We start from the raw sequence: 18,744 nt of genomic DNA, 5'->3' as shown, positions 1-18,744 counted from the left end.
ATCTCTAACAGACTTGTTAAGCAGTATAGGTGGGAGTGAAGCAGGTGGTTCCTCTTAGTTAACAGTATTTACTGAGCGTGCTTTGTGGCCAGGTACTGTGCACTAAGCGCTCGGTCAGGACTTGATCCTTGTCATCATCAAGGCTACACTCCAAAGGACAATACAGACAAAAATTAATTACAAGGATGATATGATAAACGTTAGAAAAATCATTAGAGCTGTGGGTAATGTCTAACAGAAGAAACTAACCAAGTCTGGGGTGGTTAGGAAAGCTTCCCTACGGAAGCAATGCACCGGAAGAGGGAGGAGTAGGAGTTAACCAGGCAATGTGATCAGGATGAGAAGAAGATGTTTTGGTAAATGGAGATGAAAACAGACAAGAGAAAAGTGACAATGAAATCCATGCTCTGGCCCTATGAGAGAATAAAAGGGCTGGGGCAAGACAAGGCTAAGGGGCTGGCAGATGCTGCATCATGAAAGGCTTCTTAGATGATGTTAGATAAAGTGTCTGCATTTCCTACTGAGGGCCAGCTAAGCCACAGGACTTTAAACAAGAGAGTGTCATGATCCAATTTACTTTTTTAAAAGGTCACTGGAGCTGCCTGATGGGGAAAGCCTTGGAGGGACAAGATTGGAAGCAGAAAGAGCCAGGAGGTGACTGCTGTCCAGGCAAGCAATCGAGTTAAAATGTAGAAAAAAAGTGAACCTATCTGTTTTTTTCTGGATCACACAATTATTTGGGACCCTTGCATTCAACCCTTCATTCAGTCAAAAAAGGGCATCATGACTACAATGATGAACAAGATAAGACATATTCCTCATTCTCAGGGAATGTATCGGTTGGAAAGGGTATCAGGCAAGTAACCAAAAAATTAAATACAGAATGGTAAAAGAGTAGGAACCAAGAGTGCTATGGGGCCACACAGAAGTGGCCTGAATAACCCAGACGGGAAAATCAAGGAGGGATCTGCAGATAAGGCATCTTTCTCAGTTGAACCCGAAAGGTGAGGAAGAGTTAGGCCAAATGAGAATGAAAGGATAAGGTGTAGGGCAGAGTGACAAAACTGTATGCAAGGTCCAGCAGTACAATTCCTGACCAGCTCAGCAATCTGAGTATTTCAAATGCACACAGTAGAGAGCACAGGAAATAAGTGACTAGTAAAAGGAAAGAGGGAGCGGCCTCAGAAGCCCAGTAGCCTCCCTGGTGCAGAAGGGCAAGAGAAGATAGCAGAAGCTATCCCTTCCAGATAATCTCCCTGACAGCACGGTGAAGAATGGACTGGAAGGATGCCAGACCAGGCCCATATGTCTTCGTGCACAGCTTTCCCCTCTGCCTAGAATGCTGTCCTCTTTGGCAAATACCTTCATCTTTCAAGGCTTAGTCAAGCCCTCCTTAACTCAGATAGGAGGAAGAGTTCACTCACATCCTTTCTGCCAAGTGTACACGAGCATACTACCAGGAGCACTCAGTGCTACAACTATTTATTAATCTGTTTTTAGGTCTCTTCATTTGATGATAAGCTTCTTGGAAAAAAGGAAACAGAGTCTTGCACATCTACTGCAGAACCGGAATTCCGTCTAATGTCTTCACTGCTGTGTCCCTAGTGCCTAGAACACTGCCTGACACATACTGGGCACTATCTATTTAATCCAAAAAGGAAGAAGGGAATGTGACCGTTTAATCAGAGCTCCAGTTTTCCTCTTTGTAGTTCAGGAATAATAATTTGGTCAGTAAAAATAAGGTCCAAATTAGTTTACGTTAATCCTCGAAGAGAATCGGTGCCTACATTAACTAAAATGTCACATCTGAACATTTCAAGGATCAAAGAGATTTATACCGGTAGTAGTGCTACTTTAAATGCTAACCTCCAATTTTTTCCACTACAGCTTTGTGCTTTCTTTCTAAATGCTGAAGATGCCTACAGCATTTCTCCAGTTTTCTTTCCAGATCTTGACATTCCTGCTTTGCCTTTTCAAGTTCTTGGAAGCAGTGTCCACAGGATGAATCTTTAATTTCAAGGATCTTTTTCTTATCTGCAAAAATTAAATGATAGCAAACCTTTATATCAATTTAGACTACAAACTAAAAAAGGAAGGAGGAATGGAGGAAACCAGGTGACATGACTAAAGAAAGTCAACAGTGCAACTGAAAAGAATGTGATGCTTATGAGAGAGAGAGAGATCGGAGTTTAAATCTTCTTTATACTATTTATTGGCAGTGTCGCTCAGAGTATATTATATAACCTGAGACTTAGTTCTTTACTATGTAAAATTAAATAATACCATCCATTTAAAAAATTGCTATGAAACATGATGTTCAGCTCTTAGTATTGAATACCATTCCCCACTAAAAGGAACAAAGGATCTTCAAGAAATGGCTAAGTCCAGTACTGGAACAGGGTGTTTACAAGATGAATGCCAGAAAGAAATTCCTGAAAAATACAGGAACATCACAAGGACAAAGGAGCCAGTTTGAAAGGGCTCCAGTAGCTGAATATGGGGCAATTTGAACACGAAGTTTACTAATGAATTATAATATTAAAAAAAAAAAAAGAGGAATTCATGAGCCATACCAATAATCCTACCCATAATGGAATGGATGGATAGATGGGTAAGTAGGTTAAGTTGATAGGTAAATAGGTAGATGGATTGACGGACAGATTTATAAATAAACAAAACAATAAACAAATGAGTACACAAAATAACAGGAGGATTCATGATTATAACAACATGCCAAGTGTCAACTGGTAAAAGTAGAGGGAAGTCTAGAGCAAAAAAATTATAATTTTGCAACCACCATGGTAAAGACTGAATTAGACAAACATCATCAATGATTGCTAAATATAAGGGAAATGTTTAATGAGAAGGACATTTTCATGGTCTTAGAAGTGTCTCCCCACAGACTGCTTATTAGTTGTGAGGTGGGAGGAAACCACTGAAGAAAATGGACAACGCCGTGACCAAGTGCTCAAATGAACTTCACCAATAAAAGACAAATGGACACTGTGCACCTCCACATGTGACAAAGACATCACCTATGCAGTGTTCCAGCCAAGGAAATGCAACCTGAATCTCATTATGAAGAAACACCAGACAAACTCAAAATGAGGGAAGTTCTACCGAAAGCTGGAGGTGGGGTGGAGTGGTGGGGAGAGGGGAGAGTAAGCCTTTCGAAAATGTCAATGTCATAAAAGTCAAAAAGAGGCTATGGAAATATTCTAGACTAAAGGAGACTAAAGACACATGACATTTAAAGGTACTACCTGAGCCTGGACAGATTCCTGTACTGTGGGGGGGAAAAATAATGAAAGACATTATTGGGTCAATTGACAAAATTAGAATACAAACAGGTTGACACAGTATTTTCATCAAATGTTTAATTTACTATACCAAGGTTATAAAAGAAAAAATTCCTATGTTTTGAAAATACACACTGAAGTATTTAGGGGTAAAAGGGCACAATGTATATAACATCCTCAAATGGTTCAGGAAAGAAAATGACATGTTCACATACACATACACACAGAAGAGCATAAAACTGTATACAATGTTATCAACAAATGTATCTAGGTAAAGGACAGATGAGTGTTACTTGCAACTATTTTTACTTTTGTAACTTTTCTGTAAGTTTGAAATTGTCTCCAAATGAAAAAAACATTTAAAACTATCAGGAGGTACAAATGTATAAAATATGTGTGGCACAGTACCTGGCAGAGAGCAGCATACGATAAATAACAGCTACTGCTATTAGTAATACGGAATTCGTAAAATTTAAATAATATCAAAAGTGATACAAAAAATAGGTGATTACTATTAATATAATTGATAAAATAAAGTGGGGACACAAATTGGCACAGGCTCAAAAGCCAGTCCCCAAAAATTTGATGTAAAATCATTGGTTCAGCAGAATTATTCTAAGCTCTTTCCTGACTTTAGTTTCCTCTGAATGGCGCCATTTTATGTCCATGGGCATCAAAGAATTAATGAAGCATCACACTGGTATCATACATGGTATTTATATTTTTCATTTAGGACACTGTTGTAAAACTAGAAACCAGGCAAATGTCCATTGCCAAGAGAATAAATTATAGTATATTCATAGAATGGAACACTACACAGCAATTAGAGCTACATGCATTAACACAGACAAATATCAGTGGAAAAAAGCAAGTTACAAAGACTACGATGAATATTACATTACATTTTTATAATATTAGGAGACAAAACAGCAGCTTTTTCAGGATACCTGTATTTGGTCAAAACATAAAGAAAAGCAAGAGAATAATTTTTAAAAATCAGAATATTTGTTACCTTGGATTGTAAGGAAGTTATAGGGATGGGACTGTGGTCAAACACACAGGGGTCTTCAACAGTCCTGGTGACGCTCTAGGTCTTAAGTCAAAGAGTGGGCTCCTGGGTGGTAGGCTTCATAACTTACATGTGCATCACATATTGTCTTTGCATGTATCAAGAATCTCATAATCATTTAACTTACTTTAAAAAATGGTAAGATATTAGAAGACTATAATCAAATAGTTAACAATGGTACTCTCTGGTGGTAATATTCTAAAGGACTACAGCACTTAATATATATTTTGGATTATTTAATCCTTCCTAATGAATTGGTTAATGTGTTTGTTTTTAGGGAAAAAAGACTGAAGAAAGAAAAATCCTTTTGTAGTCTGATTTGTCTTAAGTAAAAACAAATTCCTTTCATATTGATAGGACTTCCCAAAGCCAAATAATACCTAAAACTTGTTGCTACCCACTTCATAAATTAAAAAAAAAAAAAAATCTCTGGTTATTCTAAATAAAAACAACTGATATACAATGACAGTGAAAAATAAGAAACAAAATACAAATTAAGGTAGTATTCCTAAACACCTAATGAACAATAAGAGCTTCTCAACCACCTAGAATCTAGAAGTGAGGAAGAAGGGCCTATGGATGATCAGGAATAGTCAACTGACTTCTTAGGAAAGGCAGAGATTCTCTAAAATTCTGGTAATATTACTTACTAAATTAGAAATTGTGGAAACTAAGATTATTAACCTAGTACATTTGAGTTGTTCTGGCAATTCAAAGTTCTTTCCCAGGTTGCAACAGACACAGCAGAGAAGAAACAGAAAGATTGGGTATGTGTTTGTATGTGGAGGGAAGGAGCAGGCTGTGAGAGATCAGTATCTTAAAAAGGATTGGAGCTAATAAAGGATATGTCAGTTCTTGGTTCAGAATTCTCAATGACTAGGCAATAGAAGCCCAGTCAATATTCTTCAGTGAGCTCTGAATACATCAAGGGGCTTCAGTACAATACAATAATTCTTTTTCATAATAACAACTGTAAGTTATTATGGGAACATTAAGCTATTAATTTACCAAATATTCAAGGAACACAAACTATGTGCCATTCACACTCTGCCATGTATCGGAGAGGAAGAGATAAAACACTGCTCCTGCCCTCAAGAAACTCACAAATCTGAGAACATTTCATCAGAAAGATTTCCATTAAAAAATGGTTGAAATAAGCTTCAATAAGATGAACAAAAAGGTCCCAGTTATTTGGCAATTCTTTTATGCGAAACTCGCGATTTCTCAATAAAGCCAGGGAATAAAAATATGACTGTTCTATTAAAATTCTCATTATTCTCCTTATAATAAGACCTACTTATGAGTGGAGGGAAGACCATGAAAGGATAGAATTAAGAGGGTCTAAAGTATCCCCATCTCCTAAATGCAAAATGAAATCTAGGGAGAAGACACAGATTAGGTAGGAGTAATATTACCCACTCATTCACTCATAAAAGCTGCACACATCTTTGACTTCCTTTTATCCTCAGAGCAACCCTCTGCAACTGTGAGTACAGACGTAACAAAGATCAGTAGGAATAAAATCCCATTACCAGCTTCTGCTTCTGTTTTTTGCAAGGCCAAGGCCTGAGCACAGCATCCAAAAGTAGGTGCAGGATGGACTGCCAGGACTCCAGGGTCTCCTCTGCCAGTGACCTCTGTGGCTGGATCCTTAGAGATCTTGGCCATATTTCTCTGAAAGAGAGTATCTGCATAGTTAATGCCATGTAAAAATCTTTACACAATTCTCCATTTAAAATGCTCGTATTAAAAACATAAAAAGAAAACACTGCCTGAAAAAAATCTTGCTTAAACCATCACCAGTATTTTTCTTAGGGTGTTACATGAATACTGTCATTACTCTGAACTAGTCTACAATGACCGTGATTTTCGAATTAGAACATTATCTGACAGAGGTCTGGTGGGCCAACTATGAGACAGATAAGAGTTACAGTTTGCACACATATATATGAATTTAAGATATTTTAATGGCTTATGTGGTCAAATCACAGGACATACTATGTGAAATCACAATTGTTCTTGAAAATCCAGAACATTTTTACTGCAGCAGAGGTCAAACTCAGAAACTATAACTATCAAACTTTTGTCTTCCACAAATTAAAAATTACATTTATACAGTATGTTACATTTATAAATACTTTCATATATACTGTCATTTTATAAGGAAGTTCAGTTGAATTCCAAAGTTAGAGAGAGAAACTGAAGCTAACCTAAACATCTTGCACAAGACTATTTCTTCACTAACATTTACTGAACACTTTCGGTATTCTATCCCTGTTCCGGCAATACAGCTACTAAATTCATTAATGGTGAGGCATCCTTTTAAGGTAGTGTTTTCAGATTCTTTTTTTTTAATTTTTTTAAATTATTCATTTCAGAGAGACAGAGATAGTGAGAGAGAGAGCACGAGCAGGGAGGAGAGGGAGAAGCAGGCTCCCCATGGAGCAGGGAGCCTGATGCGGGACTCGATCCCAGGACCCCGGGATCTCGACCCAAGCTGAAGGCAGACACTCAACTGACTGAGCCACCCAGGCGGCTGTGTTTTCAGATTCTAGACAACTACCAAATCCCAAAGGAACAGAACAGGTGATCTTGAAAAAGTTGCCTTGTTTAATTACTTAAAACCCACATATCAGCTTGATTCTAGAAGCCTTGATTTTGATTATAAGAAACTCTTAACTGGCTATTGGAAAACCTACTTACAATGTGCATCAGAAGCAGAAGTCAGCAGTTATAAAGAAAATGGAAACTCCAGGCAATCAAGGGGATATGAGGCTGAGGCCAAAGGGAGTAATAAAAGTTGAACTCTAAGGTAGCCAAGGTTTCCAGTTGCTACTTAAAACTGGAGAAAAGCCAAGATGACAAGAAAAGCAAGAGCAACAACCTTCTTGTCTTAGTTTTAACTTGACTTTGGTGGTAAGAAAAGACAGAACATGCATCCTTAAATTTGTTCGAAAATTCTGCTCCCATTGATATTTTTGTTTTCTTTTTTCCATCATGACCTGTTGTATTAATGTATTCCAATAAGGCATTCATTTTCATGGAAACTACATTTTCAATTGATTGTATCCTGTCCATTTTTAAAAATTTTTGATCTAAGGTATTTTAATGAGGACTTGTTTTATATATACTGATCATTTTTTTCCTGCTTTAATTTTTATAAACAGTTCTAAAAAGGACAAATTTAATCAATTATAATTCATAGTTCTTCATATTTATGGCACCTATATTGCAAACTTATAATCACTGGTTACAATCATTGCTTTACCTCAAGGTCCTGAGCTGGGATTGTTCAAACAGCAGAAGATCAAGTATTCTTCTATGACAAATGCCAGAGTAGGCATTTCAAAGCCACCCTTTTCTCAGGAATAGAATCTAATCCCACCCAACAAAAGCCATAAAAGTCTAAGTTCTTAGCCAAATTATTTGATTCTGTCTCCACAGACATGTGAGCTACATTAAGTCATCCAGATGATCTCAACACTGCTAGCACAATCAGAAACCCTACACAGAGACCCCAGGATTGAGTATATATTAATAGAAGAAAGGTGTTACATTTTCCTGATTTTTGTAGTAGAGATTGCCTTTTCAGGAAAGTAAACGTGAAAGCATATAACATGATTTTCCCATGTTTCCCATGTTTCCCATCACTGCTCATGCTTAAAACTCACTATAAATAATTCTTAATTATTTTTTCCAAAAATTTTCAATTAAGTATTACAAGCATCATTCATGGGAAGTGATCCTGCCCAGTTGTTTTTACATTGAAAACAACTCTTAACTGATTGCTTTCACATCTTTTGAAATCGGAATAATGGTATCAACTGGGGTGAACTGGGATGGGCTAGACTGATCTTTCAGGTAACTTTTGGATCTAAAATTCTGTACTATCTCAAACACAGGAGGGAGAAAGGCCAAGCTGTGTCATTCATATCCTACAAAACCCAAGGAATTAGGCGAGAGATTTGTACTTTCTTTTTCAGATAAGCAATTATAATACATGACTACACAGGTAACAGACTAGTTATCCTCAAGCGTGGGACTGGAACTCAGATTTTTTTTTACCAGCTCGTAAATTTCCAATAAGTATTAATACCAAATGTTCAATCCTGGCCTTGAAAATCGTTAATCATGATATCTTAATGAAACTTAACTCTTATGTCTCTTCTCAAACCTTGTAATATTGGCATTTTCTTTTCTACCTCTAATTCCAAATGTTGAAATTGGCTGATCACAATGCCTACATATCATTCTGGATTTTTCACGCATATCTCATTTCTTCAATCTTCCACCAAAACTAAAAGCTGGTGTCAGAGACTATTCAGACAACTAAAAGAATACCATTAACTCATTCTACATGCACAGATATATATAGTAGACCAACAAAACTGGGCTTCAGAGTTTTGTTTGAGTGAGCCATACTTCTATTTGCTTGTTCTACAACAATATTTTTTGCACTTGGTTGGCATTTTTTGCCTTTGTGAGATAAATTCCTTGAGGGCAAGAAATAGGCTTCCAAACTCTTTAGAAGCTCTTAAGAAACCCTAGTTTAATACGATGCATATTTCTTGAAGTGGTCATGCCCAAAAAACAAAAATAGGAATGAGAGTTATTCAGTTTCTCAAAGCTCAGGCCCTTACAAAGAACAGCGTATATTTTTTAGGAAAAAGAGGTCTAGAGCCTAAAAGCTCTGCCTCATATTTGTGGCACCATGAAGAAGCAAAGTTTTTTTGGCAAAAAGAAATGAAATCCTTTGGATTCACTACAAAAAGTTGTTAAACCACTGGTAAAAACTCAAGTTTTACGTCTATTAAACTGTAAAATGAAGAAAGGAAAAATGACCTTATGCGACTTCTACAATCATCTTTGATGTTTATTAATAGTGCGTTTCACTTATCAGGAACATACCTTTTCCAACTCGGAGTTGGCATTTTCTATAGCTAGGGAGAGGATATCTTGAAAGGCTTTCTGTATGCAGGCCTTTAGTTTTTCAAAATATTGGGCAGACACCCATTTTGAAGAACAAGATGACACGAGTTCTAAGAGCTGCTTGTTCTCTGAACCACTGACATGTTCCTTGTGGGTGTCCTTCAAGAGAAATTCAAGTACAGTGAGGATGTCTTCCTCATACTGATAGATTTCCAGTTGGATCCGCCTGGCTTCCTGCGTAGCCCATTCTCTACGACTCTGGTCTAGACATGTTTGCAATTCTGTCTCCTTCTGAAGAAGTAGTTCAGTTTTTTGTTTCACAAAGTCTTCTTTAGCTGCCGCAAGCACCTCATTAATTTTATTTCGGTGATCATCTAAAAATTGCCGGTAATCTTGCTCATTTTGTTCTTGAATTCTGTGGATTTCTTCTTGCTTTTCTTTGTTCCATTCATTCCGGGCCTTCGCCAGCTCAGCCCTGACAACCACAGGGACTTCCTCGTTCTTTAACTCAAGCTCTCTCTGAAGAGAATAAATCTTCTCTTCCAATTCTTTTCCAGGTATTCCATTTTTCTTCATATTTTCAAGCTCGCTTTTCCATTTCTCTTTAGCTTCAGAAATAGCAAATGATATCTAAAAGACGTAACAATGTACATTTAAAATTCTTTATGATCTCATTAATTAAAAAATTAAACTAAAGTAACTATTTGGGATAAGACACTGGTACTACAATATATTCATACTATACTCAAAGATCCTTTCCTTAATTTATTTTTTTAAAGACTTCATTTATTTATTTGAGAAAGAACGAGCAGGGGGAGGGACAGATGGAGAGGGAGAAGCAGACTCCCTGCTGAGCAGAGAGCCCAATGTGGGGCTCTATCCCAGGACCCTGAGATCATGACCCGAGCCCAAGGCAGATGCTAAATGGACTGAGCCACCCAGGTGCCCCCCTTTCTTTCATTTTAAATGACCTAATATTTTATGTCCTATGTTATTAAAAAAATACCAGTTTTTACAAAAAAAAAAAAATTAAAAATTAAAAAAAAAATAAAAAACACCAGTTTCTTGAAGAACTAGAAATTTAAACTGACCCCCAAAATATGTAACTATACAGTTACCCAAAATTACCTTCGAAAAAAATTCATATTAGTTTTACACAGATGTAGCCTCAAATTTTACCCAAGCCCACGACAAATGAAGTATCTTTTACATGAAGCAAAAGCAGCCTCATAAAGAAATCTTACTATTACTTAGAAATATAACACACACCTGCACAACTTGCTGACAAACATAATTGCATTTTACTGGAAGCACAGTGGTTAGCACAGTTCATTAAATGATAATACCAAACAGAAAAAGTCATTTTCTCATTAATCTAATTTTCTTTTATGACAGAACAACAAGGCTGGCAGATCACAGACAGTAATAGTACATAACCAAAAGGCCCCAGGGAACCAAAAAACCGAGGCTTAGCTCTAACCCCACCTTTGACTGCTGAGGCAGCCTTGCACAGTGCTTAACAGAGCAGGCTCTGGGGACAAACTCCTGCAGTAAACCGACCAGCTCTGGGACCACACGCCCATTCCTCAATTTCTTTGAGCCTCAGGGTCCTCAGCTATAAAATGGGGACAATTATAATGCTTACCCGATAGAATTTTGTTAGGAATAAATGACAAACGAAAAAAAAATCCATTTAAAGCACTTAGTCCAGAGCCTGGCAGATAAGGACTCAATACATGTTATGTAGTTATTACTTTTGGCTGTATGGCCTTAGAAAAGTCACTTAATCTCTTTTGTACTTAGTGTCTTCATCTACATAAGGTGCAAATTAGATAATGACCTTGAGTCTCTTTTATAAATTCAAAAAAGTCACAAGGATATAAGTGTTAAAACAAGCGGGCATCTCCAAAAGCTTGGCCTGGACAGTGGTGATTGCTAGTAATCAATACTATCTATATATATGCTCTGGATGTTGTAATAAAAAGGTATCTGTTTCCCAAATTTTCAGGTATTATATAATCTTAGCAAACACCTTCAACTAAAAAATTCTTAAACATGTTATACACCTTTATTCAATGATGTATTCCTGAATAGTTACACATACATCAAAATTTTTTAATTGTATTTTAAATCTACTGAGGGAACCCACCATCTAAGATGAGCTTTACAAAAGAATTCACAGCAAAATTCTTTTGCTACCAGCAGAATAATTCAGTAGTGATGTGAAACATGTTTAAAGAGTGCTGTTAGGGAAAGCAGTCTTGTCACAGTGGATGCCTGAAAATCATTACCAGGTGACTTGGTGGAGGTGGCAGATCCCATGGAATTTGGATGAACTGCTGATCTCACCAAAAGTGTGCATCCTCTCACACGAAGTTGTGCAAAGCAAATTTGACAGCATTAAGCAACTCAGGGGTTTCCTGATAGTTGCCACACATTAGATCACCTGAGAAGCCTTTAAAAATCCTAATACCCAGGCCACACCCTGTACCATTAAAACATAAAGACTGGGGGATGGGAGCCAGGCAACAGTATTTTTTAAAAGATCAAGTTTTTTTAATGTGCAGCTAAATTTAGGAACCACTGAACCAACTTGACAACTCTGGACTCTGGACAAACTAGCTTTAAATTTTTATAGATCTTGGGGCGCCTGGGTGGCTCAGTCGTTAAGCGTCTGCCTTCAGCTCAGGTCATGATCCCAGAGCCCTGGGATCGAGCCCCGCATCAGGCTCCCTGCTCCACGGGAAGCCCGCTTCTCCCTCTCCCACTCCCCCTACTTGTGTTCCCTCTCTGGCTATCTTTCTGTCAAATAATAAAACCTTTAAAAAAAAAATTTTTTTTTTAGATCTTGATGGATCACTCTAATCTTACAAGAACCCTCCAGCCAATGCTATGAAAGTAGCCCTTGCTCACCTTCTTTGGTTTGGAGGAAGGATCCACAAGAGGTTAACTTATGTTTTGTGGCTGAATAATTATTTAGAATAGTGCTACTCACACCCAAGTGTGCTCTAAAAACCAGCAGTGTCACATCACCTAGGAGTCTGTTAGAAATGCAAATTCTCAGGATTCACTCTAGGCCCACCAAATCAGAATCTCTAGGAAAAGAGCCCAGGAATTGTTTAACGAACCCTCCAGGGGCATCTCATGCCTGCTAAAGTTTGAGAAGCAACACAATGTCCTCTCATTTCTCTATTTCTGCATTCCCATACATTCGGGTCTTCTGTGACCTTAGGGAAAGATCTCTTGACTACTTTATTTTCTACATTCTACCCAACTTTATTATTCTTGACTTCTGAGCTCTGAGACACATGCACATCATCACATTATTTCCTTTCTCTCTCCCTCTTAAATTTCTTCTTGAAATATGTCAGCATACTAAAAAGTATAGAGAATAATGCAATGAACACCTGCGTACTATCACACAACTTAAGAAAAACGTTAAAATAGCTTATTCTTGCTGAATTATTTCCTTAAGTGATCTGTGGAATAAGATTATGAACATGACATATGAATGATTTACAATGTCTGTTACACACATTATTTTCCAAAATGGTTGTAATATTGGGAGAACAGTATATACTTGGCACTGCGATCTATTATATTTTTTGTATTACAATTAAGAGAGAATGTAGACATATGGCATAAAATAGCACCCAAAGTTTGTTATTTTGACTTTTTGTGAAGACTGTATGTCCATATTCTGGTGTACTTATCCTCAGATTCTTGTTTTTCTTATAAGTTTGTATTGTTTTTCTTATTGTATATTAGTATTAACGTTTCTCATGCTTAATTCATCTATTTTCCTTATTCTTATCCTGTCACTGTTTTTAATTACAAAAGCAAAGATGTTTTAAATGTTTGTACCTATTTTATCCTCTTTATCTTTGCTACTATGTCTGTTGTCCCAAAATTGAATTATGGTACAGATCTGAAATATTCAATTTCTTTTTTCTATATGTTCATTGAAAAATGTTTAGCTTCTTTTTCTTTTTTTTAATGGGCAGCAAAGCAAAATGTATTGAGTGATAGTAAAGCAAAGTCTATTGAGCGATGGTACAAAGCTCCCGAAGAGAGAGGGGACCTGAGAGGATTGCCCTAAAAATGTTTAACTTCTTAATCAACTTAGCCTTTATTGTGATGCATGCGTGGGTAACCTTAATTTTCCCAAAGTGCTATCTGGCTATCATAAGACTATTTATTATGGAATAATTCCTTATCCCCTTGTTTTGAAACAATTAAGCTTTTATTCATAGTTGGTTCTATCTCTAAGTCTGTATAATACAGAATGAAAAAGAATTCTCTTTTGTGACTCAACACTGAATTGTCACTTTCCAACATATTCTATTATGTGTTAGGGCTGGACTACTATTTCTTTTCCAGAACATTTAAAAAATTTCTAGTCCTTTCCAAGTAAATTTTAGTATTATTGTGTCAAATTTCTAAACCATGTTCAGTTTATTGGCATTCTGATTAGAATTGGTTTACTCTAATAAATTGGGAGAATGCAAATGATTTTGTTTCTGGTCAAACAACATATCTGGAAAGGAGAGTTGGCTATTTTCCAAGATTGTAAGACTACTGACAGAGCACAGAAAACAAAGCAAGTAAAAGGATACTGTACAGCTATTAATAAACAGATAAACACCTGTTCTGAATTCCTCCTAAAGATAGGGCAAGATCAAACGGGATTTAGTTTCACAGTTAAGGTTACCCTCCTGATTATGAGAGTTTCAAGACCCTAAAATACATTCTTTCTCCCTCAACATCCTGATGATGAGAACAGACATCATCAGCCAGACTCTGAGCTAATGCTTAACATGTATGATTGTATTTAATCCTTCCATAACACTGTGAGGAGATACAAATTCCCAGGACAAAGATGAGAGGTCAGGAGAGAGGCTGCCCTGAAGCTTCTTTCCAGGAGAGCGCTTACCCGTCTGGCCACAGTGATTTCTTGTTGTTCTTCCCACTTCTTCTGTTCTGCTCTTACACGTGCTTTATACTCTGCAAGGTCAGGCATTTCTTCCAGCCATCGATGACGAGCATTTTGTACAGCTGTTTCTACCTGCAATTGGATATTGCAAGAGAAAGAGGTAAAGTGAGATATAAAATTTCAAAGATCCCATTTGCAAATAGCAACTACGATTTCATGTGTATTTCACATTGTACTGCACTACATTAGTTACAATGACTTCTAGGACTCCACCTTACCCCAAACAGTAGATTCTAATCCTTCTGTTCGAAACTTCCCATGCTGTCCCATGCAAATGTCACCACAGGAAGCAGGAATCTATAAATGTTTGATGGCCAATACTATTATTGGAAAGCTTCATACAAAGTACCAATTGCCATTTCCAACAAACTTCTTTTTCTCTTAGGGAAAAGGAGAAGACATGCAGGAATGCTGCTTGGGGTCAGCTGCTGTCCAGTCAGTACACCCACCATATCCACAGTCCTCATGCCTTACATATAAACACATTAACACATGCCAGCATGCACCAATATAGTTTATAGCCTAGTACCGAGCAAGTTTTCTTGCTGTCTATCCTGAGCTTGCAACTAAAGAATGAGGGGGGATACATCAATTCAGGCAAAAATGTAAGACTGGATGAATTATGAGGGCTATCTGGTTATAAAACTGTCACAGGTTACCACAAGATAATTTATTAAATAATCTTTCCTTATTTTGAAATACACACAGACACACACATACCTATATCCATACAAACATACAAAACCAAAGCTGACATAAGGGGCTGAATTGTTTTGTAAAATGCTAAATATATTTGCAGGTAAATTCCAGGGAGTTAAAAATATGGGGAAAAGATAAAGCTTCTATAGAAATTTATATTCCTTAAAAAGTTATTATGAATATTTCCTTTCTACTACATCATGCTATTTATTTTTCTTTACAAGATCTGTGATGGCATATACATCAAAGCAGCACCCTTCAGCATGTCTCTTTGTCCGCAGAACATTTTCTGAACTCTGTTCAAACCTTAAACATTTCAGGAAATTATTTAACTGACTGAAGATGCCCTTGACACCATTACATATATTTGCTTATGTTTCCATTCTGTAAGGGTTCCCTGTAAAATCATGCAGAACAATTTAATAAATAGGCAGAATGCCAAGTTTTTATCAAAAGCTGAATATATTTTTTTAAAACTTTACTTCAGGTATTAAGAGTTTATAATAAGTAATAGGTCTAAAATAGTAAATACAAAATAAAGAATATTGTATTAAGGTCCAGGGACCTCTAAGGGACTAAATACCCTGCCAGGTGCTCTGTAAGGTCAAGACTATTTTCAAAATAATATTCAGACCTTATCTTTTTTCACTCCCTCTCCTTCATGTGTGAATAATACAATGCTCCAGAGGCTACATGCCATGTGATATCTCACTGCTCTGACAGCCAATGGCAAGCATGCTTCAGTATTCTTGTTTTTTAAAAATTTCTCAGATTTATTTTCCAATACAGTAAATAGAATATAACACACACAGAGAAAAGCTCTTTAGGGTCTTTAAGTTCTTAAAAGTGGAAAGGCATCCTGAAACCAAAAAATTCAAGAATCACTGTAATAATACAGATTTAAAAAAATATTAACTCTTTATTCCATTTATACAGAGCTATACTTTTCTCAGTATGACATTTCTTGGAAACCAAATAACATGCCCCAGTTAAAAGTGAGCTAGCTTTCTGAGTGCTTCCACGGGGAGGCAATGGCACCGCTTTCTGGCAGGATATGGGATTTACAGACAACATCCCATTTAAGGGGCATGCCTGCAGATTCAACTCTGCAAGTCTCAATGTAAACACTGTTAAATATCTTACTTGCTTTAAGTTTGCTTTTTTATAACTACTTCAGTATTTTCTATAAAATTAGATACGAAAGATTCATAGTGAAATTGTGCTTCATTCAGCTATAAAACTACCACCTTTAACCTCAAGCATCCTAAAGCTTAGACTGAAAAAGGAGCAAACATTCTGAAAACTTAAAGAATACACAGAAAAACCAAGGGAGTAACAGCTTTGTGACAGGAAATATAATGAAGAAAATTTTAGTAACAACATAAGAGGCTCTCTACCCTACAATGCACAAAATTTTTAAAATATAAAGTTATGAACAAGTTCAATGGTACCATTTTACAGGTTTTCATTAATAGGCAGTTCCAATAATTTTACAATAATAAAACGTTAATATTACCTGTTTGGCAATATTTTCACAGTATTTGAGTTCTAACTCAACCTCAAGTTTCTTCAAGCCCCCACTGATAGCTGTCTCCTTCTCTTGCTCTAAATCTTGCCGGATCTTCCGCTTCTGTTCTTCTATCACAATTGCCATCTCTTTCTTGGAAATAACATCCATGGTGGCTACTTGGTCAGTTTGGCTGCAACAATCTGAGGTCTTCTTTTTCATGGCCTTTATAGTTTGATCCAGCTTAGACTGCCACTCCTTTTCAAGCTGTTGAAAAAGTTCTTGTTTGATCTGTTTTCAGGAGAAAAATCACATGAAAAAATATTCAAATAAGCAAAACTAGAATAGCTAGCCAAAAGAGCAACCACAGCTGTGTTAGAAAACAATTTAGACAATGTTGTAGCAATTACATGAGATTTAGAAACTTAGTCAATGAAAATATATTCTCAAGTAAATCCTGAAAGTTACTGTGTATATACGTGACATAAATCACATGGAGGATCTAAGTATACTGCATAAGGTCAGGCTATCTTGCTCTCAAGATGCAACTTTCCGGAAGCTTTAACACTGCCACTACAAAGACGGCACGAATCTTTTCTTCTTTTCCTTTTTTTAAAGAAGAAAACTTCTATTAATATGTGTTTTTTCCATCAACACCAGGCTTTCCACAAAGCAGGCACTGGGTTAAATCTACTTAATGGACCTAAAACTGAACAATCTAAAAAATAGTTTTACTTACTTGAACACATTAGAATCTTGTTTGTTATGATATTAAATTCTACTGAGTCAACTGTGCATTCAAGAAGGGGACGCATTATTAGAAGAATGTTTTAATGATAACATTCTACTTTCAACAGAGTACTGGGATGGATCCAAACACAGTCAGTCTTAGGCAAAACTGTGAAACAGTGGGCTTTTCCTGAAAAGCAAGCTTTGCCCTTTTCCTGTTTTCCACCTTCTGGGTATCCAGAGTTCTCAAACTGCTTCCCTGGCTACCACAGTCCCAGGCTGTATTGCTGCATCTGAAATAGCAACCTTGTGTAATGGTTTATGCTTTCCTTACAGTCTCACAAAAACATTAGCTCTCCAACTCATCCTCCTGGTAAAACTGGTTAGCAAATTCAACTAAAAAACAATTTGCAACAATGGAAAAATAGAGAATTTGCTTTGTGCTATCCAGATTTTATATATATATATATATATATATACACATATATATATTCCAGAATATATATTTTTATATTAAAATATGACGAGTAAAAGAATTTCAGGTGCCAGCACTAGACTAATGAATTGCTTTCGGGGGTGGGGGGTGGGGGATGGAAAGCAGGGAAGTCTGAAAAACAGGACAATGGTCTACTAGTCCACCTTTAGGTGGTCCCAACTCCAGTTAATAGCAATCTTGTGGATAAAAGAATCTCCTTTCAATAAGCGTGAAAATTTATTTCACTTCCAACTAAGTTTTCAAGATCATAATTTGGTTCTAAATTTTCTAGAAAACTACTAGCAATCTCATTTGCTACTTAGGTAACAGAGGTAATGTTTTGAGCTTCTGAGCCTGCCCAATCATTACTTCTTTCTTGGTCTTGGTCCAGATTGGTCTGGAGTTATCTGAATCATTCCACAATATGAAACTAGATGTGGGTTTCATTTTGAGGATTCAAAAAAGTGCTCCTCCAAAAACCATTATATCCTGAATTGGGTTGAAGAGTCAAGGGGTGGGGGGGAGGGGAGGCGGTGGGGGAGAATTAAAAAAAATAAAAAAAACTAGTGTAAGCTGAGCTGTCAAAAGCCCAATTCTGAGATGCGAAATAAATGATTATGTAAGTACTTGGCAATTAAAAACTACGTCTCTTCAGGAAGAACTATCTCTCAACAGTTAATACTACATTTTTTAAACATGGTGACTAGAAAGAAATTTTAACCCACACCTCTTTCTGTTCCTCATCCCAGTGTGATTTGGCTAACATCACTTCATTTTCAACCTGCTGCTTAATATCAGTTTCTTGTTCTTTCAGCCACTTGTTCTTTTCCAACATAAGGATATCTTGGTACTTTTCTTCAAGTTCCACCTGCAGTTTGCTTACATATTCTTCTCTTTCCTCCAATAGCTGTCTCTTTAAACAAAATTCAAGTAAATATCTCTGTATAACACTAATATTCTCCAAGTCAAATATACGAAATAATGGTTACATGCATGTAATAGCAGCAACAAAGACAAATGATCTTCCTACATGCTAACTCAATC

At 36.6% G+C, this 18,744-nt stretch overlaps 1 protein-coding gene across 10 annotated transcripts in view; it reads right to left on the bottom strand.

Moving 5' to 3' along the window:
- Window positions 1-18,744, bottom strand: part of CEP152 (centrosomal protein 152) — an 87,821-nt gene that overhangs the window by 11,860 nt on the left and 57,217 nt on the right. For 5 of the 10 annotated variants that reach the window (XM_064570506.1, XM_064570505.1, XM_064570507.1 and 2 more), the window contains 6 exons: window positions 18,428-18,613; window positions 16,506-16,787; window positions 14,231-14,362; window positions 9,277-9,927; window positions 5,901-6,042; window positions 1,867-2,034 (listed from right to left, as the gene is read on the bottom strand). In XM_064570506.1, the coding sequence (XP_064426576.1) occupies window positions 1,867-2,034; window positions 5,901-6,042; window positions 9,277-9,927; window positions 14,231-14,362; window positions 16,506-16,787; window positions 18,428-18,613 (1,561 nt within the window). The remainder of the gene's footprint in view (window positions 1-1,866; window positions 2,035-5,900; window positions 6,043-9,276; window positions 9,928-14,230; window positions 14,363-16,505; window positions 16,788-18,427; window positions 18,614-18,744) is intronic. The other 5 variants (XM_064570510.1, XM_064570511.1, XM_064570508.1 and 2 more) reach the window with 4 other exon arrangements.

The sequence above is a fragment of the Mirounga angustirostris genome, unplaced genomic scaffold (genome assembly GCF_029215605.1).
Source record: "Mirounga angustirostris isolate CCGP_5_RB_7025 unplaced genomic scaffold, mMirAng1.0.hap1 SCAF_9, whole genome shotgun sequence".
Lineage (NCBI taxonomy): Eukaryota > Metazoa > Chordata > Mammalia > Carnivora > Phocidae > Mirounga > Mirounga angustirostris.
Note: the sequence above shows the minus strand (reverse complement) of the source record. Positions and strands in the feature narration are given on the sequence as shown.